This window comes from Sinocyclocheilus anshuiensis, unplaced genomic scaffold (assembly GCF_001515605.1).
Source record: "Sinocyclocheilus anshuiensis isolate Anshui unplaced genomic scaffold, SAMN03320099.WGS_v1.1 scaffold1259, whole genome shotgun sequence".
In the NCBI taxonomy this organism is placed as follows: domain Eukaryota; kingdom Metazoa; phylum Chordata; class Actinopteri; order Cypriniformes; family Cyprinidae; genus Sinocyclocheilus; species Sinocyclocheilus anshuiensis.
The window spans coordinates 29,828-46,290 of NW_015539896.1; the positions used below are offsets into that span (position 1 = coordinate 29,828).

A 16,463-nucleotide genomic window follows, 5' to 3' on the forward strand; every position below is an offset into this window, starting at 1 on the left:
GTGGGAAGATTTGCATAACGCCGCCCAAATGTTCACGCAAAGAAAGAAGGCGTAACTTTTATTCTCGCTGTAGGTTTGTTGTTTCTGGCCAATCACAACACACCTCGCTTTTCAGACCGATGAGCTTTGTAAAAATCGACGCATTTCAAAAAGGCGGGGCATAGAGGAGAAACAATAATGTACAGTATGTGGAAAATAATGTTTTTTTTTTACATTAAACCGCATAAACACATTTCATTGCACCAAATACACAAAATACACAAAATAATGTTCGTTTTAGCAGCATCATATGACCCCTTTAATATAATTTATATTTAAATAATTTCATTTAACATTTTAATTGACTCAATAATAAATGTACAGATTCTTTAAAATGTATATTGATTTAGGTCTTATCATGGCATTCAACATCCAAACTAAGTCATGCATGTTAAAATTAGACCAAAGTGTTTGTGCACATGGTTTTTGCACAGGCATTAAACTGCTATTCATCATAGTGCCTGTATACCGAACACAATAATACACAGCCGTGTCCTCAGTTTGTAGATTTTGTCCTTTAAGATATACTGTGCTTGTAGATGTGTCTCTGGAGATAGTGAACTTATTTTTTAACGAATCCTTGTAGTCTATTCCACCACCAGCATGGATCATGCCAATGAACTCAAGGATCTTCCCATGAGAGGGTCTAATCCAGGAAAATGTCATTATGACTTGTGCACTTCTCCTTTTGTTTTCTAAGAAAGGACAACATATAGGTTTGGAAAGAGACAGTGGTTTGCTTTATGGTCACTTTACGGGTGAATTCTGTCTTCAATATGAAATGGACTGCTTTGAATGTGTCTTATAGACATTGTTAGTGCTCATCTAATTAGAACTCAATCAGTAAGACAACTGCTGATATGTTGCTCCTTTTAAGCTGGATTTATAACTTAAACACGTTTAAAGACAAGAAAGAGCAAAAATGCATCAGAGTCATTTGAAAATAAATGTGTAAATTAATAAACCACATCAAATCAAAGTAAAATACATTTATTAAAACACCCATCATGTCCATTTCTCCCCCTCCCCCTCCTGTGTTTTTGTAAGGGTATCTGTATGAAAACAAGCAAAGTGAGTCTCTTGCACAGTAATACACTGCAGTGTCTTCAGTCTTCAGCTGACTCATGTGCAGATAGAAATTAGAGCTGTCTGTGGATGCCATGAATCTGCCCTGCACTGACTGAGCGGAGCCTTTGTCAGAGTCTCTATAATAGTGTAAGATCCATTCCAGTCCTTTTCCAGGGACCTGACGGATCCAGTGCATCCTATAGCTACTAAGAGTGAATCCACTGCAGGCACAGGTCAGTTTGTAGGAAGCACCTGGAGACACAGTTACTGACTGCTCAGACTGTGTGAGCACAACCTGTGAATAAATACCTAAACAAAGAGACAAAATCTTTACACATCTAAAGAATCACAATACATATGAAATAGGATGGGGTGTTACATTGTAACTCTCTAAAACTGCCTAAACTCTTTATTAAAAAAATAAATAAAAACACTCACTGTGTACAGCTGCCAACAGCACAAAGACCTTTAGGGAGAACATTGTCTCTCCTCTTCAGATAAATCACTCATTTACTAGTTTTAAATAGAAAATATGGCAGTTGAGTTTGCATTGATATATTTGCATGGGGACACATAGTGGTGTGTGGGTGTGTTCAAAACCTAGTATCAGTTTTTTCATTTTTTATGGAAGGGTGTCCTCTTCTGGCATCTAAATTATTCTTACAATGGGTCAATTGAGCATTCAAGGTTATTACAAGCCAGGATGAATTTGATAAAATGTATTTACAAAAGCTAAAACATCAACTGACTCATTCAGTGTTCTATATTCATTTATTTATTTGCTTTGATTTTGCAATACTGTGGTTATTGTGTGAAAATATGTACTTTATAATATGAAAAGGAACTGTTTATTGAAAAATGTGTTTAGTTTAGTTTTTGTAAAGGTCCTGTGGCAGTTTGTGGCATAGTGCATTGCGAGCACAATAATACACAGCTGAGTCCTCAGTGTGGAAATTCCTTCCTGTTAAAATAACTGCGTTGCTGGAGGATTCAGAAGAGAAACTGATCTTATTTTTGAGAGAATCTTTGACACCATTGCTACTGGAAGTGTAGTACCAGCCGATCCATTCCATCAGTTTTCCACTTGAATGTCTGATCCAGTTTGTATAGCCACCTCCTGAGGCTGAATATCCAGTGATCTTACAGGCGATGGTAAATGTTTCCCCTGGTTTTACAACCATTACAGGAGGCTGATCCAGCTCAATGCAGAAAAGACCTACAAACAATGATTCATTTCAGTAATACAAATTGAGCTCCACATCTGAACTAATGTTCATTGGTGATACTCACAGTGTGCAGCTGCCAAAACTAGCAGTACTGATATGCAGTGCATGATGCCGGTTGTATTTTCACTCTGCTCTGTAAAACTAAAAGCTTTTATTGTGCATGTGTGCTTCTGTTTACATGAGAGAAGGGTGGATATTTGCATTGACGTAAACATCTATCTGACTGTAGTCCTTATGATAATTATTAACAATAATGCAAAATTAGTTGGCCAATTTTATATTCTTGATTTATAAAATAAAGTCTCAAAGATATTCACATTTAGTGTAAATATCTTCTACTAAATTAATCCAAAGAAAAAATATATTCGCTTAAACATATATTGAATATTACAGTAGAACAGTGTTATGGATAAAAACATTAAATTAAACCATTAAAGGGGAGGTTTTGTCATGCAAAGTCATGTCATGTAAGAAAAAGTTACTTTTTAAAGACTCACTGTCTAGGTAATGACAAGACAGTGAGCAGTGACCATATATTTATGTATTTTATATACTGTATCTGTAGCATGTATTTGCAAGATCAGGGATTGTATAATACACTGTAACGAGTGAAAAGATGTGAAACTTCAATGCTTTTGCCATTTAATCTTTATTTTATTTGATATCAGGAATAATTGATTTCTACAGAAAAGGGACAACATAAGTATATAAGCACATCAAAAGGTGAAGAAAATGAGACATGGCAATTTTCTTTATGACTTTTATATTCAAACACACCTGATTCAACTAATCCACTCATTAGTAAAGATTTAAAGACCTCAAATGCGTGTGTGTTGCATGCAGTGTTGGGGTCTTGGGGATTCTTCAGGACCAGGATTGGTCAACAGTGAACAACAGAAGCAGTTTCTCAGAGCTCAGCATTATAATTCTGCCAGAAAGACTCAAAAGGCAGGTGAATGTTTACATAGTATTTATTCTATAAAGGATTAACAGATGGCAGCGAGCTACAATGATTCATGTCTAGTTGTATGGAAAAGTTCTTTGCCATAGGCCCTGTGCTTAGTCCAAATCCTAGGGATGCAGATTTGGCTGGTCCTGCCTGAAGATGAAGGCAGGGACAGAGCCTACCCTCTGACGGATGGACAGGGACCAATCTGGTGGTGGTGGGGAGGAAGGAGGGGAACGTCAGCGTGTATTTCAGTGTATAAGTACTGAAAAAAGTTCAGTACTTATACACTTCAAGTGTCAAGCAGTGACTTCTCTGTTTGGGTTAATAATTATTAATGAATGAAATGCATTAGAATCTTTCTGGTAGATCTTACTTTAAATCTGTCATTTTCAGTTGTGTACGATATTGCTGTTGGTTAATATTTTGCTTTTAAGTTCTGTTAGCTGATAGTAGGTTTATGGATGGTTGTTGAAAGATTGGTGCTGGAATGTTCTACATTACACCCGTATTGTAAAGGGTTACATCAATCTTTCCAATCAATTTTTGTTTAAGGAATGAAAAATGGAATAGAGAGTTGTTTGTTCTCAGATTTTGTGCAGTGCTGTAGCTGTATTCATCACTGTGCCTCTCTTGCACAATAATATACAGCAGTGTCTTCATTCTTCATATTATTCATCTGCAGATACATCTGTTTCTTGCTGTTGTCTCTGGAGATGGTGAAGCGTCCCTGAACAGACTGAGAGTAGTATATAGTACTACTAGCAGAGATGTATGACAGCCACTCCAGACCTCCTCCTGCAGTCTGTCTGATCCAAGCTAAGTGCTGGTCACCACTAAACCCAGATGCTGTACAGGTGAGTCTGTGAGATCCTCCAGGTTTAATGACCACTGACTCAGACTCAGTCAGTGTTTGACACCAACAGACTGAAAAACAAACAGTTAACATGGTTAATGTTAAACATTGTTCAACATTAACATTTACAACACACATGAGTAAGTCTGATTGTCACGACAGGTTTTCAAGAGTCCTTCTTACATTCTGTGAGAGCAAACATGAAGATAAAACCCAGTTTAGGCAAAATATCCATTGTCATGTTATGAAAAGAGCAAGCTGATGCATCAAAGTGACAAACAATTTTGTGTCTAGAGATGAAAAGAGTGGAGGCTTTTTAAAGACAAGGAGAAGTGGGTTTGCATAGTGTGCCCTCTAAAGGGACATTTACATTTTTCTGCGCTTATGAACCTCTGTAAAAATATTCAGCATAATGTTTGTTTTTCCTATTTATTGATATATTGTATCACTGCTATTGTGTTAATAGCTGATACTTCTTCTCCACAGTGACACCTATTGACATTTTATAAACTCTTCAATTATGCAGTAATAATTCATTTGAAACAACACATCAAACTAGACTTTTGCATTTTCTGAAGGAATAGTTGGTAGTGTTTGCCCATGTAAATCTCATCCTGGTTGCCAGTGCTTAATAGGGTTAAAGGCAGGCCTATGCTTCATTTCTCTCAAATGTTCTTTATTAAGCAAAATGAATGAATTCAAAATTACTATATTGTGACAAGTCTTTGGGGATGATATAATTTAAGGACAGACAGAAGGACAGAAACTTTTCATAATTGAATACTATGCCCTGGGAGTAAAAACTTTACAGTTGAGACTGTAAACACAAGATTACAGTGTTATATTTTCATTTATACCATGGTCTGCCTGAATTCTCGATTCTGGTTGGCTGGCAGGTATGCATTAAAACTCTTTAATGCACAGGTAGTTCCAAGTCAGTTTAATCATTGTTCTATATTAATGTGCTGCTTTAATTGATGCACACAAACCCACACATATCACTTTCACACAAACACACAGACATACACAGAGAAAGCGAGAGAAAGGGAGAGAGAGAGCCGGAGATCGCAGATTGCATAAGACAAATACGGTCACCCCCACAACTAGTAAAAATATTATTTGTGCAGCCCTGGTTTTTTGTCTTACTGTGAATCTCTAGCACAGTAATAAACAGCTGTCTTCAGTCTTCAGGCTTTTCACCTGTAAATACAGCATGTTTTTGCTGGTGTCTTTGGTGATGGAGAACTGGTCCTGTAGAGACTGAGCAAAAATAGTGCCAGTGCCACCATCAATACGCCCAATCCACTCCAGTGCTTTCCCTGGTTTCTGACGGATCCAGCCCATTCAGTAGCTGCTCATTGAGAATCCAGACACAGTGCAGGACAGAGTCACTGATTCTCCAGGCTTTTTCACCACAGAGTGTGAGGAGGTCAAAGACTGACCACTAACAGCTGAAAAACATGGAACAAGTAATGTTAGATTATTTAGAACAATTAAATTAAAACAGTAATATAGAGCTAATGGGAGTTTCTCACATGAAATAATCATCAGTAGGAGTCCGTAGCATAGCATCTCCATTACCACAGTAAAACAATGATAGGGTACACTGCACCTGTGGACACACACACTGACTGAAAGTTCAGCTTATAACAAAGTCTTTCAGGAGTCTGGGAGACACTGACCCTTCCCACAAAATAATTTGAATCTTTGCAGGTTTGCAGCCCTGTAGTTTAACACAGTCATCTGAGAATTATTACAGTAGACAAGGGGAAAATCTTCACTTATGTTTTAATAACTGAGCAAAGTTATATTACTTCATCATGTTTACGTTTTGTACTTTTTTTCTCATGGTGTGTTATTTGATATTGACCCAACATGACGAAAGATTATCAGCATTGCTCAGTCATTTTCCATACAGTTTCTAGCTCAGCAGGGAAGTTTTTTCTTGATTTGTGCTTTTTCTTTTTCCCAGATGAATGTCATTACACTCTTAAAAATAAAAGTACTTCACGATGCCATAGGATAACCTTTTTGTCTAAATGGTTCCATAAAGAACCTTTAACATCTGAAGAACCTTTTTGTTTCACAAAAGGATCTTTGTGGTAAAATCAGCAGGGCCGGACTGGGACGCAATTTCAGGCCGGGAAATCTCACACTCATCCAGGCCACACAGAAAAAAAGGGCCCAAATTTGTACCTTTTGGGGTACAACAGCTTGTCACTGGAACAGTACCTTTAAAATGACATATTTGTACCTTTTTTACCCCTAATCAGAGGCGGACAAAGTACTCAACTCCATTACTTGAGTGAAAGTACAGATACTGCTGGTCAAATATTACTCCATTACAAGTAAAAGTTGTAAAGACAGATTTTTACTTAAGTAAAAGTACAGAAGTACTTGCTTTTAAAAGTACTTAAGTACCAAAAGTAAATTTCCCTTTTTATGTCAATGCACTGTTTTATTATTGTTGTTTGTAATACTTACAATACTTCTGAAGCAACTTAGAATACATTACACCTGCTGAATACACTGACTAGCTTGTAGTATATTTGGAATAAAGAGCTTTTAGAATGTTAAAAATCTCTTCGTGTAGCCCTACAAGAGTGATTACTGATACACTGTCTGAAAAAAAGAAAGTCACGTTTTAGAGAAGAAAAAAATCAGCCACTGACCTTCAAAGCTGCTACAGAGTAACACCTTTCTACTTCGAGGACCTGGATAGAAATGTAGTGGAGTGAAAAGTACAATATTTGTCTTTCAAATGTAGTGAAGTTAAATCATAAATTCCCAGAAAAAATAATACTCAAGTAAAGTACCGATACTTAAAAAGTGTACTTAAGTGCAATACTCAAGTAAATGTACTTAGTTACTGTCCGCCTCTGCCCCTAATAGACACATATTAGTAACTTAGAGTAGTAATTCATACCCTTAAGGTACTAATATGTAGGCCTACCTATTAGGGGTAAAAAAAGGAACAAAGATTTCCTTTTAAGGGCACTGTTCCAGTGACAAGCTGTTGTACCCCAAAAGGTGCAATTTTGGTCCCTTTTTTTCTGTATAAATTATTTATGTTATTATGCTCACCAAGCCTGCATTTATTTGACCCCAAGAACAGCAAGAGCAGTAATATTGTGAAATATTTTTACTATTTAAAATTGTTTTATTGTTTTATTGTTTTTGTGTTGCTGTCTCTAGCTCCCTCCCTCCCTCCCTGTACAATAAATCCATGTGAATATATGTCTCTGCTACTTTTTAATGTGACTTTACAATCGATATTGATGTCCTTTAGCACAGTATTCCCAATTATGATAATAATGGGGTGCTCCTGATAGCCTAACAGATACTAGCAGTTTATTACTCAACTACGTTAATAAAGACAAAACTATCTAGCGTATTTACAAATGAAACTGACCTGCACTTGAAGCCCTGAACAGGTCAGAGATGTTGGTACATTTCACTGCTTCTTCTGGCTGCTTCCTCTCTTTCATCGAGTCCCGTGCATCGGTTCTGTTCGGAATCGCTTGACGGAAGCACGGAACACACGTGAGCTGATTCGGAAATGATCACTTTGGTACATTGAGAAGGCATAAATATAAAATATTAATGATAACTAGATAATAAAGTTTGTAGACAAAATTTAAGTTGGCTTGAAAAAGCATAGCCAGAAAGTTTGTAAAAGTTTAAAAAGCTTGAAGTTTGAAGGTTTTCAGTTTGAAGTAGTTTGAAATACTTAAAATAGTTTTAAAGATTAAAGTTTGAATGTTCTGAAGGCAATACAGTCTATCAAAAGAACAGACATAGAAAAACAAATCGCTAGGGTACCTGGTGTGGCTTCTAGGGTGGTTGCTAGGGTGTTTCTAGGGTATCTGGGGTAGTTGCTAAGGTATTGCTATGTGGTTGCTAGGGTACTTGGGGTGGGTGCTAGGTTGTTGCTCTGCAGTTGCTTAGGCGCCCAGGCTGGTTGCTAGGGTGCTGCTATGCGGTTGCTAGGGTGTTCAGTGTGGTTGTTAGGTTGTTGCTATGCAGTTGCTAGGGTATTTAGGGTGATTGCTAAGAGGTTGCTATGCAGTTGCTAGGGTATTCTTGGTGGTTGATAGGGTGTTGCTATGTGGTTACTAGGGTAGCTGGGGTAGTTGCTAAGGTTATGCTAGGTGGTTGCTAGGCTACCTGGGTTGGTTGCTAAGGTGTGGATTGCTAAGAGGTTGCTATGCAGTTGCTAGGGTATTCTTGGTGGTTGATAGGGTGTTGCTATGCGGTTACTAGGGTAGCTGGGGTAGTTGCTAAGGTGTTGCTAGGTGGTTGCTAGGCTACCTGGGTTGGTTGCTAAGGTGTGGCTATGCAGTTGCTAGGGTACTAAAAGTGGTTGCCAGGGTGTTGCTAAGCTATCTGGGGTGGGTGGTAGGTTGTTGCTATGCGGTTGCTAAGGTGCTCAGGGTGGTTGCTAAGGTGTTGCTATGTGGTTGCTAGGGTACTCAGGGTGGTTGCTAGGGTGTTACTAGCATGTTGTTAGCATGATTACCAAGTTACCAGCATGTCTCTAGCATTATTAGCATGTTGTAAGCATGATTAGCAAGTTACTAGCATGTTGTTAGCATGATTAGCAGGTTACTAGCATGTTGTTAGCATGATTAGCAAGTTACTAGAATGTTGTTAACATGATTAGCAATTTACTAGCATGTTGTTAACATGATTAGCAAGTTACTAGCATGTTAGTTGCATGATTCTAGCATGATTAGCATGTTACTAGCATGGTGTTAACATTTGGTTAGCATGATTAGTAAGTTACTAACACATTTCTAGCATGATTAGCATGTTACTAGCATGTTGTTAGTGTGATTAGCAAGTTACTAGCATTTTGTTAGCATGTTTCTAGCATGATTAGCAAGTTATTATTACTTTATTTTGCAACGCGGAAGTAAATACGATGACGTACTTCCTTATAATGTGTTAAACTTCCGTTTCACTAGCCGGTAGGTAAGGAGCTTAGGAGCGATGTGGTGGGGGCACACACACACAGAACACTAATAAACACCGTGATGGTCAATATTTACCACACCCGTGGTGTATAACACAGTGGGAGGATGAAATGAAGAAGTGGCCTGCCATAACTTTTTAATTATTTCGTTTTGTCGCTTGGAGTAGACGGGTCTTCGATGCGGAAGCACTGAGGCATATCAGTACCTGCACAGTGGAAAAGTCGGTCGAGTGCTGGTACATGAAACAGAAAGTGAATTCTAAAAGCAGATATGAATCCCAGTACTGTTACGTGATTGCATTGAGGATTTAGGTAACTGGTAAATGACTAATGTCTCCTTTTTCTCTTTTATCTGTGAAAGCACTTGTTGATAGTTTTAAAGTAGTAATTAAATATTTTTTTTGTCCTTATCCATAAACTGAGTACTATACAGTGCAGAATTAGGGCTGATTAATTGCATCCAAAATAAAAGTTATAACTAAAATATCTGCATGTACTTTTTAATATATATATATATATATATATATATAACTTTTCATTAATTAACTGCAATTAATCGTTTGACACCCCTATTCAGAATGTTTTCCATTTGTTCCATGAGTTTTGAAAAAGTGACAAATTGACGATTATTTACCTAGCATTGCTAAACTGCATAATTTTCAGAGGGGGAAAAAAATCTACTGCAAAGGATCTATTGGTGAGCAAATCATGTAATGTTAAGTTTCTTCAGATTTGTTTCAATGATCATCTACGTCTTGGGTGAGTGTGAGTACATTTTCAGCTAATTGTAATTTTTAGGTAAAATATTCCTTTAAGAAAATTTAGCTTTTGTTGTTTATAACCTGAATTAATAACTTTAAGAATGAGAAAAACAGTGCAAAAATGGTATCAGAGTAATTTATTATTTTACATTAAATAACATAAACAATAAATTAAAATACAGTCTAAAATACAGTCCCTCTCCCCCTCCTGTTTTTGTAAGGGTATCTGTATGAAAACAAGCAAAGTTAATCTCTTGCACAGTAATACACTGCAGTGTCTTCAGTCTTTAACTGACTCATGTGCAGATAGAGATTAGAGCTGTCCTTAGATGCTGTGAATCTGCCCTGCACTGACTGAGCTGAGCCTTTGTTAGAGTCTGAATAATAATAAATAATCCACTCCAGTCCTTTTCCAGGGGCCTGACGGATCCAGTGCATCCTATAGCTACTAAGAGTGAATCCACTACATGCACAGGTCAGTTTAACAGATCCACTTGGAGACACAGTTACTGACTGCTCAGACTGTGTGAGCACAACCTGACAATAAACACTTAAACAGAGAGAAAAATGCTTTACACATCAAATGAACTACAATACTGACGAAACAGGATTGGATGTTACATTGTAAGACTGCCTAAATTCCCTAAACTAAAAACACGCACTGTGTACAGCCACCACCAACAGCAGAAGGAGATTTATGGAGAACATTGTCTCTCCTCTTCAGATAAATCACTAATTTACCAGTTGTTTAAATAGAAAATATGGCATTTGAGTTTGCATTGATATATTTGCTCATGCATGGGGACACACAGAGTGGGTGTGTTCAATCAAACAAAACCTGAGTGTCAGTTTTTATTTTTATTTTTATTTTTTTCATTTATCATGAAAGGATGCCCTCTTCTGGCATCTAAATTATTCTTAAATGTGGGATCAATTGTGCACCTAAGGTTGTTACCTGACATTTAGCAGATTAATTTCATACAAAAATATAACTGATTTACAAAAAGGCTCAAACATCAACTGACCCATTCAGTGTGCAGTATTTTATTTATTTATTTGTTTTGATTTTGCCATATTGGCTTTGGAATTATGTCATAAGATGGAAAGGATCTGCAATGTATAACTTTGTTTTATTGAAAAATGTGTTCAGTGGTTCGGGGTTTTTGTACAGGTCCTGTGGCAGGTTGTAGCACAGTGTATCGCGAGCACAGTAATACACAGCAGTGTCCTCAGTGTTGAAGTTTTATCCTGTTAAAATAACTGTATTGCTGGAGGATTCAGAAGAGAAACTGATCTTATTTTTGAGAGAATCTTTGACACCATTGCTGCTGGAAGTGTAGTACCAGCCGATCCATTCCATCGATTTTCCACTTGAATGTCTGATCCAGTTTGTGTTGCCACCTCCTGAGGCTGAATATCCAGTGATCTTACAGGCGATGGTAAACGTTTCCCCTGGTTTTACAACCATTACAGGAGGCTGATCCAGCTCAATGCAGAAAAGACCTACGAACAACAAATAAAACATTTTCAGTAATACAAACTAAACTCCACATTTGATTTTCTATAAATATTTATTTGTTTATACATGTATATATATATACAGTAGTATACTCACAGGGTGCAGCTGCTAAAACTAGCAGTGCTGATATAAAGTACATGATGCTGCTTGTATTTTTATGCAACCTTTGATATTGTGGCCAAAAATTAATTAAGATACATTTTCTGTATATCTGTTAAATAATCAAGACCTACCACCTCCTTTGTGTGAATGCAAATTCCCTGTGATGCCAGATGATTCTTGCAGTGATTAAAAAGAAAAGTGGAAAGAATAACGATTTATGAATGTTATTGTGTTTCTTAGAAAAATACTGAGATTCTACACATGCAGTTCTGTCAGCAATGATGACTAAAAAAATATTAATTTATTGCCTGATTGATTAAATAATGTACACTGTTTAGTGGGGAAAAAATAGTTAAAGATAAATTAAATATCAAATAAATTGAAGAAGCAAATAAATAATGCAACAGTCATACAGCAGTTGAGTAATAATACAATGTTAATAAATAATATTCTAGGTACTTTTTATATGTCTACAATACTTTTGCATTGTGTTTCCAAGCTGTCTATGCAGTCAATGCAATCATTCTTGCACAGGTCCCCAGGCAATTTGTGACACTGTGTATTGCGTGCACAATAATATACAGCTGTGTCTTCAGTTTGAAAGCTTTGACCTCGTAAGAAAACTGTGTTGCTGGAGGTTTCAGCAGTGAAACTGATCTTATTCTTCATTGTGTCGCTGGTGCCTGTATCTCCAGAACTACAGAACCAGCCAATCCATTCCATCGCTTTTCCAGCTGAGTGTCTTATCCAGTTAGTACAGCCACCTCCTGATGCTGAATATCCAGTGATCTTACAGCCGATGGAAAATGATTCCCCAGGTTTTATCACCATGAGGGCAGGCTGATTCAGCTCAATACAATGAACACCTGGAAACATTGTCATTGACTGAAATGAGTTGTGCACATTATCATCACAAAACCTCTGAAAATTAAACTGGACTGATCTTATTTTAAAAGTAGTAGCAGCTCCAAGACCCCCTAATAAACTCGTAGTATAGTGTTGGTATCTTGATACTCACTGGGTGCTGTAGATAAAATCATTAGTAATAATCTAAAGTACATGGTTCTGTCTCCCACGTGGGACTCTCTCCACCACAGGACTTAAAGAGCTCTTTCTTGTGTCCCTATGCACCTGTTTATATAAGGAAGGAGATTTGCATCAATGTTTTATTTAGCAAACAAATGAAATTCAAATGACAACTTTACAAAATGAAATTTCCCTAAATTAAAATGGCAACACTCAAGTCTTTACTTTTTGTAAATGAGCCATTAAAAATCAAAAACATATCTTCTGTTTGTTTCTTCTTGACACCTATTTTTCTAAAAATTAAAGATGAAAAATCTAATTATAAAAAGTCTCCAGTAGGCGGAGATAACAGCGCCGACGTCACAAGTAGGGATGGGCGATACCTCTTATTTTATTTTCGATCCGATACCGATATTTTCAAGCCCAGTATCGCCGATAATGATCTTTAAAATAGCATCATATGACCCCTTTAAGACCAAGCGGAATCCTCTGCCGACTGGTCGCTCCCGCTTCACAGCGAGCGGTAGTCATAGTCTGCTTGGTCGCCGGAAATCCCTTCTTTGGCGGACCAAAACAAACAAAAAGCTGATCTGCCTTACGCCACGGGGCAGCTCTGTGTGCGTAAGGATGAGGTAGATTGCCTATAGCCTATATATATATATATATATATACACACACACACACTGCCGTTCAAAAGTTTGGGATCAGTAAGATTTTAAATAAAAGTTTAAAAAGAACAGTATTTATTCAAAATAAACATTGTGTTAAATATACTATTTAAAATATTACTATATAATACTATTTAATAACTATTAAAAAAAAAAGTTTGGGTCAGTAAATTTCTTCTTTTTTTTTTAAAGAAACTTTTAGAATACTTTTATTCAGCAAGGATGTGTTAAATGGCTAAAAAGTGATATTGTTAGAGAATATTTCTATTTTTAATAAATTCTGTTCTTTTTAACTTTTTATTTTGTTTATGGAACACAGGTTCCAAAAAAATATTAAGCAGCACAACAGTTTCAACACTGATAATAAATCAGAATAAGAATGATTTATAAAAGGATCATGTGACACCGAGGACTGGAGTAATGATGCTGAAAATTCAGTGCTGCTGCATCACAGAAATAAATTATATTTTAAAGTATAATAATTATAACTTTTTATTTTATTTATGCAACACAGGTTCCAAAAATATATTAAGCAGCACAACAGATTCAACACTGATAATAAATCAGAATAAGAATGATTTATTAAAGGATCATGTGACACTGAGGACTGGAGTAATAATGCTGAAAATTCAGTGCTACGTCACAGAAATAAATTATGTTTTAAAGTATAATAAGATAGGAAACCAATATTAGAAATTGCAATAATATTTAACAATATTACTGTTTTTTCTGTATTTTTGATCAAATAAATACAGCATTGATGAGCATAAGAGACTCCATTTAAAAAAACATTACAAATCTAAAAGATATACCTGTGTGTGTGTGTGTGTGTGTGTGTGTGTGTGTGTGTATATATATATATATATAATAGGCCTGTGTGTGTATCCCTTATTCTGTCCCTTATTTTTCTATGAAAAACCACGATTGTCCCTTATTTTCCTTTTCTGAAGTTGGCAACCCTACTTGTTTGGCACATTCCTAGATATTTGTACATAAATAAATTAATATGTAACATTAAATTTGTGACAATAAATTTGAATATGTGGCATTTATGAGAACATATTTCATAAATTTTAATAAACTGTTTAATGTTTTTAAAGCATTTTCAGCTGGATGAAAAGTGTGAATGGATCAATAAATCCTTGTGTTAATGGAGATTACTGTATGCTGACCTGAGAATCATTTTCTCTGATAATATTACAATCAGAGCATTATGTGTGACAATCATGTGTGTGTTTTTTTCACCACAGTACTGGTGATGCCAAATTCATCAATGTTCACTCAGGCACTGAATTGTTTGCAGCAGCTTCTCACACTGAAATAGTGATGGGATTTTTTATGAGAAATATAACAATAAGAGCACTGAATTTAGGTGGATATTTACCTAAAATCTACAATAAGAAACAAAACTTGCAGACATCTTTTTTTGTTTATCAGCAACGAAACAGCTCTTATTGTGTGTGCAGCTTGTAAATGACTCTGTACTTCAGGTAAAGACTATTTGCCCTTTTTTCCAAACTGTATAAAAAATAAAAAAAAGAGAGAGTGGGGCTGATGAAAGGATAAAAATGCCTCTGGTATTACGTATCTCTGATTCATGTGTTCAGGTTTTTGTACAGAGCTGTGGCTTGTTTAGTCACTGTGACTGTCTTGCACAGTAATACACAGCTGTGTCCTCAGTGTGAAAGTTATTTCCCTGTAGAAACACTGTGTTTTTGGACGTGTCCTGGGTGAAACTGATCTTGTTTTTCACTGAGTCTTTAATGTCAGTGCCACCACCACTACAAAGATATTCGAGCCATTCTAGTGCTTTTCCAGTGGGTTGACGGATCCAGTAAATGCAATAGCTTGATACTGAAATCCTGCAGGAGATGGAGAATGATTCTTGAGGATTGACAACCAAAGATGGAGGCTGATTGAGCTCAACACAGAAAACTCCACCTGAAAATAACAATGAAAGAATGTGTTATTAGTTATGTCTCAAAACGTCTGTTAACAGAAGCTTATTTCACTGTTATAGATTGAATAAAAAATCAGTCAAGCTCACAGGATGCAGCTGCCACCAGCAGTAGCAGAGCTGATGAGAAGATCATGATTAAAAATGATGTGAATTTCTCCTTCTGTGCCTCAGACACACTTCACTTTAGTACATGGAGCAGATGGAGTATTTGCATATAGTCATTTTGTTGTCCAAGATGTGAAACTTCAGTGCTTTTACCATTTAATCTTTATCTTTTTTATATATCTGGAACAATTGCTTTCTAAAGAAAAGGGACAACATAAGTTTGTACGCACAAAAAAAAGATTAAGAAAATGAGAGGACGTCACTTTTCTTTAAGGTGTCAAGTTATTAGATGTCCAATAAATACATTCTTAATATAAATATAAACCTTTGATGTTTTGATATGAAGGCCTATTTAGAGATTCTTATTGGTCATTCAAGATGCATGCATGTTTTTATTTTGTTGCCTAATTTTTTTATTTTTTTAATGAATAATAGTTTTGATAATTTTAAACACTGCACTTTTATAGCAATTTGTAGCACAAAATTGAGAAACCTCTTTATACATCTATTGTATAATCTAGGACTTATAATTTGATGTTTATCAACAAAATTATATAGTGAAAGTTAAAAAAGTGCCAAATAAATGCATATACCAAAAATTTCAATGAATACAACAGACACCTCTTGGTAATGAAACAGCATGAGCACAACTCATTGTGATGAAACATATTCAACAAACAAATTAAGTGTAATACTTGGTATTTAATGTATTAAATGCACTCTGTAGTCATCTTTGGACACTGTGAACCTGCCCTGGACTGACTGGGAATAGTAGATAGAAGAACTGGATACATGTATGAATGCAATCCACTCCAGTCCTTTTCCAGGGATTTCTCTCACAACAGCTGCAGCACAGCTACTGAATGAAAATTCAAAGGAGAGATGATCTATGCTGTCAGCAAATACAGACACAAAGCTTATTGCAGCTTAAGAAGAAAACACATTACTGTTTCCCATTAACTCCTCCTCTGCATTGCAAATTTTCTTGCAATGTACAGTATTTTAGAAAAGTGCACAGGATTTTAGAAGTATAGATTCAAAAAATCTTTATTACAAAAAAATCTAATTTTGACAGCAGGAAATTTGCTATTTGTCTAGCAGCTGAAGCTAATACATCAAATAATAATAAAATTATATATATATATATATATAGCCGATGGAAAATTATTCTCCAGGTTTTATAACCATGAGAGCAGGCTGATTTAACTCAAT

General features: G+C 36.0%; 1 pseudogene and 3 gene segments (V, D, J or C); all 4 read right to left on the minus strand.

The window, feature by feature from the left end:
* Nucleotides 1–5,277: 5,277 nt before the first annotated feature.
* Nucleotides 5,278–5,738, minus strand: LOC107685944 (Ig heavy chain V region 914-like; annotated as a pseudogene).
* A 4,379-nt stretch (nucleotides 5,739–10,117) lies between these two features.
* LOC107685945 (Ig heavy chain V region-like) lies at nucleotides 10,118–10,579 on the minus strand. The segment is given in 2 exon segments: nucleotides 10,118–10,408; nucleotides 10,541–10,579. Coding segments are annotated over 2 exon segments (330 nt in total).
* Nucleotides 10,580–11,954: 1,375 nt separating this feature from the next.
* Nucleotides 11,955–12,563, minus strand: LOC107685947 (Ig heavy chain V region 3-6-like). The segment is given in 2 exon segments: nucleotides 11,955–12,358; nucleotides 12,511–12,563. Coding segments are annotated over 2 exon segments (447 nt in total).
* A 2,208-nt stretch (nucleotides 12,564–14,771) lies between these two features.
* LOC107685948 (Ig heavy chain V region MC101-like) lies at nucleotides 14,772–15,283 on the minus strand. The segment is given in 2 exon segments: nucleotides 14,772–15,127; nucleotides 15,234–15,283. Coding segments are annotated over 2 exon segments (351 nt in total).
* Nucleotides 15,284–16,463: the final 1,180 nt, after the last annotated feature.